The following is a 12,777-nucleotide window of genomic DNA, read 5'->3' as shown; positions in this document are numbered from 1 at the left end:
GGTGCTGCTCTCCGTCCCCCGGGCCTCTGATAGCACATTAATAATTCACCGCAGTGTCAAATAACAACGCCTCGATATTAGCATGCACGTAAAGAGTATCCGGCACCCGAGGCTGCGGCGCGGCGCGGCAGGACACACGTCTCTTGCACAATATTGTCACGCCACTCATCAACAATGCGACCTGTAATTAGTATTGCACGGAAACCTGGCATTCCCTAATTCCTGCTGTCTGCTGCCCTCTTCCCCTTCCCTTCCTCCCAAACACGTCACGAGCCACTTTTTACTTTTACCAGGAATAAAAATGTACTCTGAAAGAAAATTGCTAAATACACTTGGCTGTGTTTACTGAAGGTGTGTGTTTGTATAAAGGATAACTTCCCAATAGTCTCCCCGCCCCCTTCCCCCCCCCAAAAAAAAAAGAAAAGAATAGTAATTGAATAAAAACCGCCTCTTTATCAATGAACAAGAGACAGGTTTTCAATTTCCACGCATTAGTGCGAGGAGTGCAAGGAAGAGCCACACGCCAACTTTCATGCGGTGCGGTGATATAATTACTGAAGGGTGCACGCTGAAGTGAGGAGAATGACACATGTACGGTGTGCACGGGAGGCTGATGGAGAGCAGGAACACTTTAGGTCATGACACAAAGGTTGAGTCAAGTGAATGTGTGGGTTACAGTCTCCACGATTTCCTGACACACCTGCACACACTGCCATCATTATCATTTTCATCATCAGCATCAACACCACCATTAGCAGCATCAGCAGCAGCATCAGCAGCAGCATTGGTACCCATTAGTAAGACATTATGAAAAAATAATTAATAACTATAGATAAATAAATAAATAAATAAATAAATAAATAAATAAATAAACGGACAGCAGAGTTCTTCCAGTGTTTAAAAAAAAAATATCGCGACAAAAGACATCACCTTTTTAACAACACGAGGGTGAGGACCGACCTGCAGCGGCGAGGCATGCGTGAGTGTCAATAAGCTTCCCACGAGGTACAGCGCCCAGGTGGCTGAGGGGCGCATCTTGGTAGCAGCGGCGAGGCAGCGAACTCTTCACCGCGGGATGACCGGCCGCTCACAACTGACACCTGACAACTGACACCTAACAACTGACCTCCAGCCGCTCACTCTCTAACAGCGCTAACTAAAACAATGGCGGGCTGGTACCGGTTAACAATTTACCATTACTACACTACTGCATTGCCTTTAGTGTGTAGAGACACGAACTGCTTGCTTTCACTCTCACCCACGTCCCATTACTTAGTTTTGCATCCCAGGGAGTTATCGAGACACTTCTCAAATTTTAAATACTCCTTTTCTGACTATACTCTTTAGTGACGGGCATCTTCAATGTTTTGGTTCTTGGTGTTGTTATTGTTGTTGTTGTTGCCCTAGTTCAGAGTCCCTGTAGCATTAAAATGTTCATTATTTTTCATGATAAGGGATAAAAAAGAACATAAGAAAACAAGGAAAGCTGCAAAAAGCCATCAGAGCTACACATGTCACACTCTCATTATTTTCCCTCTCCTGACGCAACAACTCCGTCACCACTGCTGCGTCACGCTGGGCCAGCACGCCACCTCCTCCGCACCGCATTTCGGGGCCTCTGGGAACACGTAAACTCCCGGGGGATCCTGAACACGTCCCACGAATCCACGCCCTGTCAGTGCCCCGAGACACCAGGAGAGACACACGTGACGGCTTTGAACTAACCTAACCTAACCTGACTTATACTACCGCCACACTTTTAACGCTAGAAATGGATGAAAATAAATAATAATAATAATAATAACAATAATGATAATAATAATAATAATAATAGCAATAATAGTAATAATAACAACAACAACATTAATAGTAATAGTAATAAATGCGACCGTAATCAGGAATGAAGTACGTACAGTGTGCAACATTATCTTTGCGTGTCCACTCGAGTGGTGTGACCTTGTGAGCGGCGTGCGGGAGGAAGCAGCTCTCTTTGTTACGCCATCATGTAAATCCGGGAGAGGAAGTGTCGGCGTGACCACGTGACCCTATGACCTGGCTGCTTGGGGAAGGGTGGTGACCTTGCCGCCCTCGTTACGCTCTCCCGCTCCATCCCTTTACCTCTAGCGCCACATGGCTTACATAACTAACCCTCTGACTGCTGCAGTTTCTCCCCAGCATTATATGAGGATGGCTTAGACGAAGTACCAAGAAGAGCGCGGATGAATGGAACGCTCCTGAGAATACTCGTAATCCTAGCGAGGCAATTATCATTTATAGATCATGTAATAAGCGAAGGAGGACTTACGAGGAATTATAAAAGGGAAAGAGACAGAGAGACAATGAGTGAAATATCTGGACAGCTTGGTACGAGATGCTGGAGACAACAGCAGGGCACAGGGTTTATTGAGAGAGGCAGAAGATCGGGAGGGATGGCGATCCATGGCCTCCAACGTCAAAGACACGGTGCATCAGTCTATCAGGTAAATTGGTTTAGAGTAGTGATTCTCAAATTTTGCTGCTTAACGGCCAATTCAAGGTACAGTCACTGCCAAAAATGTGTTCATGTGCCGTATTCTTTTCCGCTAATCTAACCGTTTCGTCTCAACCTTAAGTCCTCCCATGTGCTGCCTGTCACCTTACAAAACCTGAGAAGTCAAAGGTTCTAAGATCGGAGGACGGAAGAATGAAGGAAGACTCTTACCACAGCGGAAGTGAGAGCATCAGGTTACAAGACTTGGCCGCCACGTTCATCACTTCGCGTTACTAGAATGTGAATCGCCTGATGTGAGCCGCCTGTTTCGATTCACATCTGAGACCCATCATGCAGTCAGCACGAATAAGCGGGAGGATGATGGAAGGAATGGCGGGGTTTGTTTCGGATACAAGTCGAAAGCAGGCGGTTCACAGCAGGCGATTCACACACTGGCAGCGCTACGTGATGACCGTAAGTGTGGAAAGGACTGTACATCCTGAACTTTGACGGCGCATCAACCCTGTAGTGAGTGCAATGCAGACCTGCTAAAATGAACAGGTTTAATAACACATAGCAGGACACTTTGGTGATCGTCACGGCGCACAGTTTGCGAATCTCTGGTTCAGAATACTGCTTTGAGAGACACCACTGGCGGCAAGGATGGTGAGTCAGTCAGTAGATATATAGTAACTGATTTAGTGTTCGTAACATCATATCCACTGAGTAAAATCTAATCTTACTGAAATGAAATAAAGAATGTCACACTGTCAGTAACAGTTAAAGGGTTAAACAATTCATTCGCTAAGAAGTCTTTTGCAGAAAATTGTAGCATTAGTTCAGGTAGTCCTACGAGTGGTAAACCTTTATAGATTTTGAGTGAAAAGGAAAAAAAGTATACTTGATAATAAGCTGACCATTCATCTTCTTGCCTCTCCTTTCTTTCTCTCTCTCCTCAGCATTCTCGCCTTGCCATTCCATCCACACACTTAAAGGAATAGCAACAGTAAAACAGGGACTTAACATCCTGGTGCAGAGGCGTCCCTTGTCCTCCAGCACAGAATAGTATTGACACCCATTGCGTCATTAACAGACGGAGTGGACGGTTAGTAGTAGTGAGGAGGATTCATTTATACGATCAGACCCGGCACAGAAATTTCAACCCATCGTCCTTTAAATCGAATGATTAAAATATGATGCATTTCAATAGACTATACATTTAAGTTTTTACCAGTAAGCATCCCAACAGTGCTTTCGTGGCGGGTGTTTGGGTTTAACAGTAAAGCGTTGTAATAGCTAACTGCTGTATCTTGGGCCATAAAACCTCAATAAAGAAAAAAAAAATATATACTGCTTACCACTTATTTTGACACATCTTAAGCTCTCAAAAGATACACATCAAGGGCCACAAAGGTTATAAATCGGGTTTCCATACGTGTTTTTTTGGCTTTTGAAGATATAGTCCTTGTTAAACCATGACTAAAAACATATATAGAAAAAAAAAAAAATACACTCTTGAAAACCACAATGACTTCCAGAAAAGCTTGTCAAAAGTAATCGAGGTGAGACGCCGAAACGTGAGAGAAAGCAGTCCTCGAATTTTTTTAGAGAAGCGGCATTTAACTTTACCGGGCTCAAGCGGGGATCCAGTGGGGCGGGTCGGGACGGGGCGGGCAGAGGTGAGCGAGGCGCATGTTTACGTGGGCGGAGAGGGGCGGGGCAGGGCGGGGTGAGGGAGATGAGGGCCCCGGGGAGGACAAGGGTGCACATGGGTTAGGATCAGAAATGTATGTAGTCACGCGCGCGGCGAGCTGTGACGTGGAGGCCGGGGTGTGCGTTCCTGCTGGCTTCACACACACACACACACACACACACACACACACAGTGACAAACGCAATCCGTCATACAATTTATTTATCTGTTTATTCATTCATTCATACATTTAGATCGTTATCTCAGTGGCAGTAGTACCGATAGTTCAGTGACTGCTCCATTCACGAGTACCATTACAACCACCATCAGTCCCGCTACTACTACTACTACTACTACTGCCGTCACTGGTATACTCGTGATGAGTGTGTGGCGGGAGCAGCAGTTATCTTGGCTACTTTGCGCGAGCCGTAATGGAAAAGACTTTAGAATTTTCTTTAGTCCTGCGTCATGACACTCATATTGGTAACGTGTGCAGGACAAGCTACAAGAGTGAAAGCTTGTGTGTCATGTAGTACTGGAAAGAGAATAAATGATACTGGAGAAAGGATGAGTGGATACTTGGGGATTAGATATTGTTGGAAAGGGAAGTTACTCTCTATTCGACAAGTTATGAGATTGAAAACTTGTGCAGGAATCAAGAAGTAATGCTGAAGCAATGAGTGTGCTGCGTGTGTAACTTCTCCTTTTCATACTTTGATAGTGAGGATAAAAATATTTGCTTTCTGGTAACGAAAATGACTAATTGATCTTGCCGATTTGTTTCGTAATCAAGGATGAAAATAATAGTAATGTACAATATGCTTTAGAAAGAATAAAAGCGAGTATACATTATAAAAAAAAAAGCGATAATACATTTAAATAGCATATTCATGGAAACCTCTTCATATAAGAAAGTACAGTGCCCAATGAGCGGTCAGAAAAGATGGTAGTGTAGACGAGTTTGATTGGCGGCACTTCGTTGTGTCCAGCCACTCTGTATTCTTCCGCTTCGCCTCTTACAGCTCACTAATACCGCACACATTTATATTTATTCATTATTTATTTACTTGCTATTTTTTATACTCAAGCAATCTTTCACTTAATAGAATAAATAAATAGACTCGGCAAAAATTTAACTAGTAATCTGCTATTATTTAATTTCATGTCAATAATATGCTGAAAAGAAACACAGAAACCAGCAACTTCTTTTTTTATTATTAAGTTTAATTTTCAATTCTTAATACTGTCATGGGTAGCAAGTCAATAAAAATATGAAGTGCTATGAAGATTATGTGTGTGTGTGTGTGTGTGTGTGTGTCCTTCAACAACGAAACTACTTTTATTTTCATAACATTGACCGTTGGTTAGGTTTAATGACTTTTTAGCTTCCTTGGCCACGCTTGTCCTGTTCCTCGTACTTCACTTTATCCCGTGGTCGTGTTCCTCAGCTAGCATCATTCCCTCATACACTAATTCCAAAAACCCCAAGAAGATGATCACTCAGGTTTTCACGGGTGTTTTCTCTCATTAATGATGACGAACAGAGATAATACTATTGCTGGAATCACGAAAATCACCTTGGAAACGGACAGAACTTTCCCAAACCCTGATGAAACTAATAGAGCTGGAACGATGAAACATTTGCGAATAGCGTCTGTGGTCAGTCGCATTGTGGAGTGCTGTGGAGGAGGTAGTGGTGGTGGCGGTGGTGGTGCTTTGTCATTGCTTGTCCTTCTGATGCGAACATGCCGTTATTTCTTATTTATTATTTCTTATTTATTCTATTTATCTATTTTTTTTTTTCCCCGTCCATCTATTCCAGCTGTGATCTTTTCTCCTCGTCCTTCTCCCCCGCGCGCAGTCACACATTAGCTAGCGCAGACAATGCAATATATTTTTTTTCTTTTTTTATGTTGTTGGGGCTCCGGTGGTCATAATCACTCTTGTTTTCCCTTACCATGAGGTGTTTAGGTTCGGCTGCTTCAGTGGTGGTGGTCGTGATTTAGGCTGTAATGGTGGTGGTGGTGAGGAGTGGAGCGGACCGTGTTGTATCGTTTGTGTTCTTCATAACGTTTAATGATACTGAAAAGTGCTAAATTAGATAAATGAAAGTATGGAAAAAGGATACTGAAGAACACGTACGATAGTTTTGTACAATGTATGAATAGACATTGTAAAAAGATCGAAAGAATGTGACGTACAACGACTTTCTATAGTGTACGACGAAATTGTAAAAAGTCAAAGGAACTTAAGGAACAGAAAAAAATAAAATAAATGAATAAAAATCATAAAAGAAAATTAAATATACGTTAGGTACAGTATGTGAAAAAGATAGAAAAAAATACGTCTAACAAATTCTAACAACGTAATCGGGGTGAAGAGTGGTTACTTTGTCGCAGCGCTTGTGTGTGTGTGTGTGTGTGTGTGTGTGTGTGTTATTGATAACGGTAAATAGGTCAGCTTTATTGAGACGGTGCTAAAATGTATTGTGTCACGAGTTTGTTTAGCTGGTGTAGGTTACATGCGTCCCAAATGGTCGAGCAATCGTTGTGATTTATTTTTTTCATTTACTCTGCGTGTACAGGAAGGAAAGCTTGGTGTCAATAAGTACTCGCTGTGACTTATTATTTTGGATTTAGCGTGCATAGTTAACAGAAAATAGGTCTGTTCTTTCTTTTTCTGTTCGTTTTCCTTTTATTTTATTTTCCGTTTTCTTTTGTCTTGTCTTGTACTACTACTACTACTACTACTACTACTACTACTACTACTACTATTACTATCCATAACTTACCATATTAGAGAAAGTGGCTTATGAAGTGAGAAAGTTAATGGAAAATAAGTGTTGTACCGGTAATATACTGCAAATAACGTAATGGAAGCTCCGCGTACGAGAGTTTTCTGTAATGTACTACGAGATTCTAACAAAAAAGAATATGTACGATAATTTATAAAATGTACGAGCAGACGGTAAAAAAAAAACATCAAAAGAATATGGACGTACAGCAGTTTTCTTTGCTGTACGATGAGGTAAAACGTGAAAAGAAAGGAACAAGCGTTGAAATAATAATAATAATAATAATAATAATAATAATAATAATGATCATTAGAGAAGATGAAATGCAGATATATGTATAACTGTGTATAAAAAGAAAAATACGTACAAAATTTTTTATAATGTACGACGAGACAAAAAAAAAAACAAAAAAATGTGCAAAAAAAAGTGAGATAAAATATACAAAAAACCTAACCAGACACGCAAAAGTAACAAAATAACACAAAAACCTTCTTTATCCACATTCAAAGATGGGCGGCGCTAAGGTGACATGCATAACTCAGACACAAGTGAATGGTGGCGCTTGGTGTTACTACTACTACTACTACTACTACTACTACCTGTGGGTGGTGACATGGGCGACAGTGTGGGCGTGCGTGAGGGGCGCCTCGTGGGCTAAGGAGGGGGAGTGCGCACCTTGCAACGCCACAGTGGACGCAGACAACCTAACCCTGCCCTTCGTCGGGTTTGTGTGTCTGGAGGAGGAGGCGCTGCTTCACCCGCCCTCCTCCTGCCTCGTGTTCTTCCGCGGTGACTTCAACCTGTCTCTTTACCTTCACCACGTGCCCTCCACTCTCGTGTCCGTAAGTGTTTGTTCATATGGGCGTGTTAAGATAGTTGTAGTGTAATTGTTGTCTGTGTTAAGTGTTAAGTGTGTTTACATTTATATACTGTGTGTGTGTGTTTGTGTGTGTGTGTGTGTTCATCTGGCTGTGTTTAGGTAGTCATAGTGTAATTGTTGGATTTGGGTTCAATTTGTGTGGTTCTATTTTTCTGTGTTTATGTTTATGTAGTAGTTTTCTTCCACCACGTTTTCTTCCACTCTTGTGTCCGTAAGTGTGTGGCGTGTTGGGTTTTATTGTGTTTAGCTGTAGTAGTAGGTGTGGTAGACTTGCTGTAGGTGTGTGTTTAGTTTGTGTGGTTCTGTTTGCTGTGTTTAGTGGTTGTTTTTCTCCACCCTCGTGTCCTCCACCCTCGTGTCCGTAAGTGTGTGGCGCGTTTGTTCATTTGAGTGTGTTTAACTTGCTGTAGAGTATTTGTTGTGGAGTTTGGCGTTAGTTTGTGTAGTTTGGTTTGCTGTATTTAGATTTATGTAGGTTTTTTTTTCAGTCAGCTGTGTGTGTGTGTATGTGTGTGTGTGTGTGTGTGTGTGTTATTTATAAACTCGGCACGTTTATAGAGGGAGTGTAATACCATAAGTTTTAGTCATGGATGAAATCAAACGCTAACAGTAGGTTTTGACTACTTAAAAGTTCATCTTACCGAGCGATGTGTCAGTCAAACGGAATGAGAGGGAAGGAATGAAAAGAAACAAGTCACGCATTCTACTTTTTTTTTATTTCTGCGTAAAAAAGGAAGATTTTTTTTTTTTTCTGCCGGTAAGGATCTAAAATTTCGGTTAATCTGCAGTTTCAGCCAACCGACGAATTTCTGATGCGCCACATGTCATGTTTTCACGTGATGCCGACAAGGACCCAAACGATTTCCGTTGCAAAATCAACTTCTATTTCCTTTGCAAAAAATCTAATTTCCAAGTTATTCGTTCTCCCTTCCCGCTAATGATGTTGAGGACGACGGGAACCGTAACTTTTGAGATGGGGAGACGAAAATCATTTGGTGCACGAAGCGTAATATAAAGGCCATTTCATGGTAAATCTTGATGCCACACAGGGCATTAATGACCACAGTTGGCAACACTGATGTAGATTCTGTTGTCGGCGCCGTTGATGCGCGCTGTTTCCAATTGGTCTTTGTCCTAGTTTTGTTGAATTTAAGCTTTATTTGAAACAGAATTTGTAACGAATTTAAATTTAATGAAGTAACATTTAAAAGGATGGGAAGACACTGGTTCTTGTATAGCAGCAGGTGACTGGAGTATTGTACATTCAATAATCATATTATATTAGTGCCGAGTCAATAGAGAGACCGCTATTTGGTATATCTTTCTTTAATTACTAATCACCATCTTTACTACCTAATTACTTTTTTATCTTTACTATCTTGAATTACTAATCACTAACTATAGCCACCTCCAATCTTTACACTGGGTTGAAATTGGTGATTGGGTTGTGTGCTGTGATATTCCAAGTCCTCAGGGGTGGTAGTAGTAGTAGTAGTAGTAGTAGTAGTAGTAGTAGTAGTTTGGGGACTGGCATCTCAGTAAGCCCTTTTTTCTTCTTCTTTTTTTTTTTGTCCTTAGCCGGTGCTCCTCCTACATAAAAATAGTAGTAGTAGTGGTAGTAGCAGCAGCAGCAGCACCACCACCACCACCAGCGACGATCTAATGCTCTAATCAAACAAAAGACTGTGTGGCACGTGCTGTGTTTTCTGGTAGTTCAAGGGGTCGATTGATTATACTCTTCATTTCCGTCGCGAGAATCTTCTTTCCGCAAAATCTCGTTTCCTAGTTGGTCTTCTTCCTCCTCCCAGTGATCTGAGGGGACGTCAGGGTTGGGGTGGTACTGGAGGGGCAAGAAGAAGGGAGAGATAGTTCCAGTTTCAAGTGTTTCGATCAGTACAGTCATGACTCATTCAAGTGTGCTGGATTGCTTCACTTGTTCCGTTCCAGTTTTGCGTTGTGTTTCAGGCAGTGATGTGTCGTGGGCTGTGTGCTGTGATATACCAGGTCCTCAGGGGTGGTAGTAGTAGTAGTAGTAGTAGTAGTAATAGTTTGGGGACTGGGGACTGGACTACGACGCCTTATTGCCGACAGAAGAGGGCCTGCCGGAGGAACTGGAGAAGGTGGTGTGCCTGGATATGTCGATCACTCAGTGTTGTGTTACATTTTCGTGTTGCGTTGTGTTTCAGGCAGTGATGTGTCGTGTTTCACTCAGTGTTGTCATACATTTTAGTGTTGCGTTATCTCAGTCAGTGTTGCGTCGAGTTGCAGGCAGTGCTACGTATATAAAGTTTCAGTTTTTACTGCAGTGCATTTCAGTAATTTTAGTCATATATTAGTCAGAATCACGTTTCAGTTGCATTACATCACACTACAGTCAGTCGCCTCCTGCTTCTCCTCCATTTCCCTGTGTGACTTAACCATTGTTTCAAACAGTACTATATCACATAAAAAAAAAAAAAAACACCCTAAGATAAACAAACGAAGCTGCAAAAAGTCATCAGGCCTCTATACTTGGCATTCTCCATAGGAAACCTACCTGCCTACTGGAGGTACACTAGGTACTAAAAGCAACACGGACTGAAGAATGAGTTTGTTTTTATTCCTAGCTAGTTTTGCAATAGCCTGGAGAAAGACAGTTGAGGGAAGAACATCGAGGAGAAGACAGAGTGAGATGAAGAGATAGAATTGTGTTAGAACTGCAAAGAGGAGGAGTCACGGAGGAATATGCAAGGGACAGAAACAGCTGGAGGAGACTCGTACAATGCGCCAGCCCTTGACTCTAGAGAAACGGCAAAAGGAGTAGTTTCGCAGTAGTGTCTTCTGAGGATTAAAGTACTGTACTCATTCTTCAACTTATGTTCCCTTCACTACCTACCTGTGATTTGTCGCAATGTCTGCACATACTTAACAGTCCCTACCAACAATCCCCTTTCACAAACAATCTTCAATCGGTCTTCCCTTCACGACCTGCCTCCAGTCAGTCGGTGCCCTCACAAAACTTACCAATCACTACCTCTCCTCCCCAGTCATAAACGTGTGTCATCCTGTACCTATCATCCTCATCCATGCACTTTTCTCTTCCTGTCAGGTCACGCTGTGCACCACCTTCCTGGACTACGACGCCTTATTGCCGACAGAAGAGGGCCTGCCGGAGGAGCTGGAGAAGGTGGTGTGCCTGGACATCGAGGGTTACATTAAATACAAGGGCATGTATTATCCTGTGTACCTCAACATCACCACCCTGCCCGCACATCCCAACCACCCGCCCGGCCCCCACGCCCTCACCGCCCTCCACGCCGCGCCAGACCAGCAGTGGGCGAGCAGTGTCAACCTGACGTACGAGCTGCAGCGCCTCGGGGAGAGAGAGGAGGTAGTGGGTGGACTGGAGTTCGCCCACGCTGAAGGGTGTAGCTACAATGGGGCGCCGGTGCTGCAGGAGGTGTCCCCGAGGTGAGAGAGAGAGAGAGAGAGAGAGAGAGAGAGAGAGAGAGAGAGAGAGAGAGAAAGAGAGAGAGAGAGGATGTGATACGATGTTGTTTCGAAACGTATTACACAAGGCTCACACACACATATGCATACATCTACAGAACTCTCTCTCTCTCTCTCTCTCTCTCTCTCTCTCTCTCTCTCTCTCTCTCTCTCTCTCTCTCTTTCACCAGCCCTCTTGACGTACTCTTCCACCCCCTCCCCGAACAAAAGAGCTTATATAAATATATGCACCAGACAAACACTTAACGCCATCACACACACAAACGCACGTGTACACAAGGATACGATTAAGAGGAAAACATGGGACGAGAGGAAGGGGATGAGAGAAAATATGGAGGGGAGGGGAGGATTGAAAACATGGAGAAGGAGGAGGAGGAGGAAGAGGAATACAAACAAAACAAGAGGTCATATGATCAAATGTTGTTTCGGAGAGAGAGAGAGAGAGAGAGAGAGAGAGAGAGAGAGAGAGAGAGAGAGAGAGAGAGAGAGAGAGAGAGAGAGAGAGAGGGCGTGCCTTTGTCTTCTTGTACTGTACTCAGATTCAAGTATGAGTGAGTATTTTGTTAACTTAATCCTGCATTTTTCAACAGTTCAATGTACATCTACGTAATAAGGTTTTAAATGATCGTAGTATGATAAAATAGTAATGAGATACTCTGAAATAGAAGGATGATGCAGCATTGCTAAGGAAGTGTACACGTACCGAGGGGAGAAACGCGGCACTGCAGTCCTTCATAACCAGAAGCGTTGCCTAACCTGTCAGCTCCGCCACCACCACCACCACCTTGTCCTTGCACCTCCAGACACCATTCTGAGTACGCTATGCAGCCCATTGGCAGGGAATGACCAATAATTTTGACAAACGGAGGCCTTTAATTGAGGGGAAGCTCAAGTCATCAGCCTAAATGAACCCGCGTGACCTCAACCAGATACCTTGCCTCGCACAGCAATCCCACACACCTGCGTCATCCCTCCGCTTCACCCATACTGGCCAACGCTCATCATAAAAACAGGTTGCATTTTCTAGGTGAAGTCAAATGTACTCGAAAGTGCACGCAGAGTTATGGAGTACTTGGATTTCGAGCATAATAATTCACATGCTAAACGTTTCCTCGCCAGTCCAAATACATGGGTTTGCTTGTGTACACTAACTAGTCTGAGTACACCTAGTATTTTGACGACTGTCTGAAACACACACACACACACACACACACACACACACGTGGACGGTAAGATTAGAAGAAAAAAATGGGATGAGGGGATAGGGTGAATGAAGATAATGAGGAAGGGAAAAGGAGGAGGAGGAGGAGGAGGAGGAGGAGGAGTGCATAGGTAATGTTATGATGAAATGTTGTCCTATCATTTGGAGAGAGAGAGAGAGAGAGAGAGAGAGAGAGAGAGAGAGAGAGAGAGAGGTGTTTACGCATAATTCTGCTTGCTAAACACCTAAAG

The 12,777-nt window shown here is 43.1% G+C and overlaps 2 protein-coding genes across 3 annotated transcripts in view; one reads left to right on the top strand and one right to left on the bottom strand.

The window, feature by feature from the left end:
• Nucleotides 1–7,694, bottom strand: part of LOC135093220 (A disintegrin and metalloproteinase with thrombospondin motifs 16-like) — a 27,516-nt gene extending 19,822 nt beyond the window's left edge. Inside the window, exon 1 of one of the 2 annotated variants that reach the window (XM_063992207.1) lies at nt 7,556–7,694. Coding sequence is in view for 1 of the 2 variants with exons in the window: in XM_063992206.1 (XP_063848276.1) it covers nt 961–1,035 (75 nt within the window). In the remaining variant the exon portion in view is untranslated. Of the gene's footprint in view, nt 1–960; nt 1,213–7,555 lie in introns of those variants that run through there. The other variant, XM_063992206.1, reaches the window with a different exon arrangement.
• The window catches only part of LOC135093222 (uncharacterized), an 11,949-nt gene continuing 3,690 nt past the window's right edge, over nt 4,519–12,777 (top strand). The window contains exons 1-3 of the mRNA XM_063992212.1: nt 4,519–4,645; nt 7,466–7,798; nt 10,925–11,286. Of these exons, the coding sequence (XP_063848282.1) occupies nt 4,631–4,645; nt 7,466–7,798; nt 10,925–11,286 (710 nt within the window). The 5' untranslated portion in view covers nt 4,519–4,630. The remainder of the gene's footprint in view (nt 4,646–7,465; nt 7,799–10,924; nt 11,287–12,777) is intronic.

This window comes from Scylla paramamosain, chromosome 42 (assembly GCF_035594125.1).
Source record: "Scylla paramamosain isolate STU-SP2022 chromosome 42, ASM3559412v1, whole genome shotgun sequence".
In the NCBI taxonomy this organism is placed as follows: Eukaryota; Metazoa; Arthropoda; class Malacostraca; order Decapoda; family Portunidae; genus Scylla; species Scylla paramamosain.
This window is presented reverse-complemented; position numbering and strand designations above follow the sequence as displayed.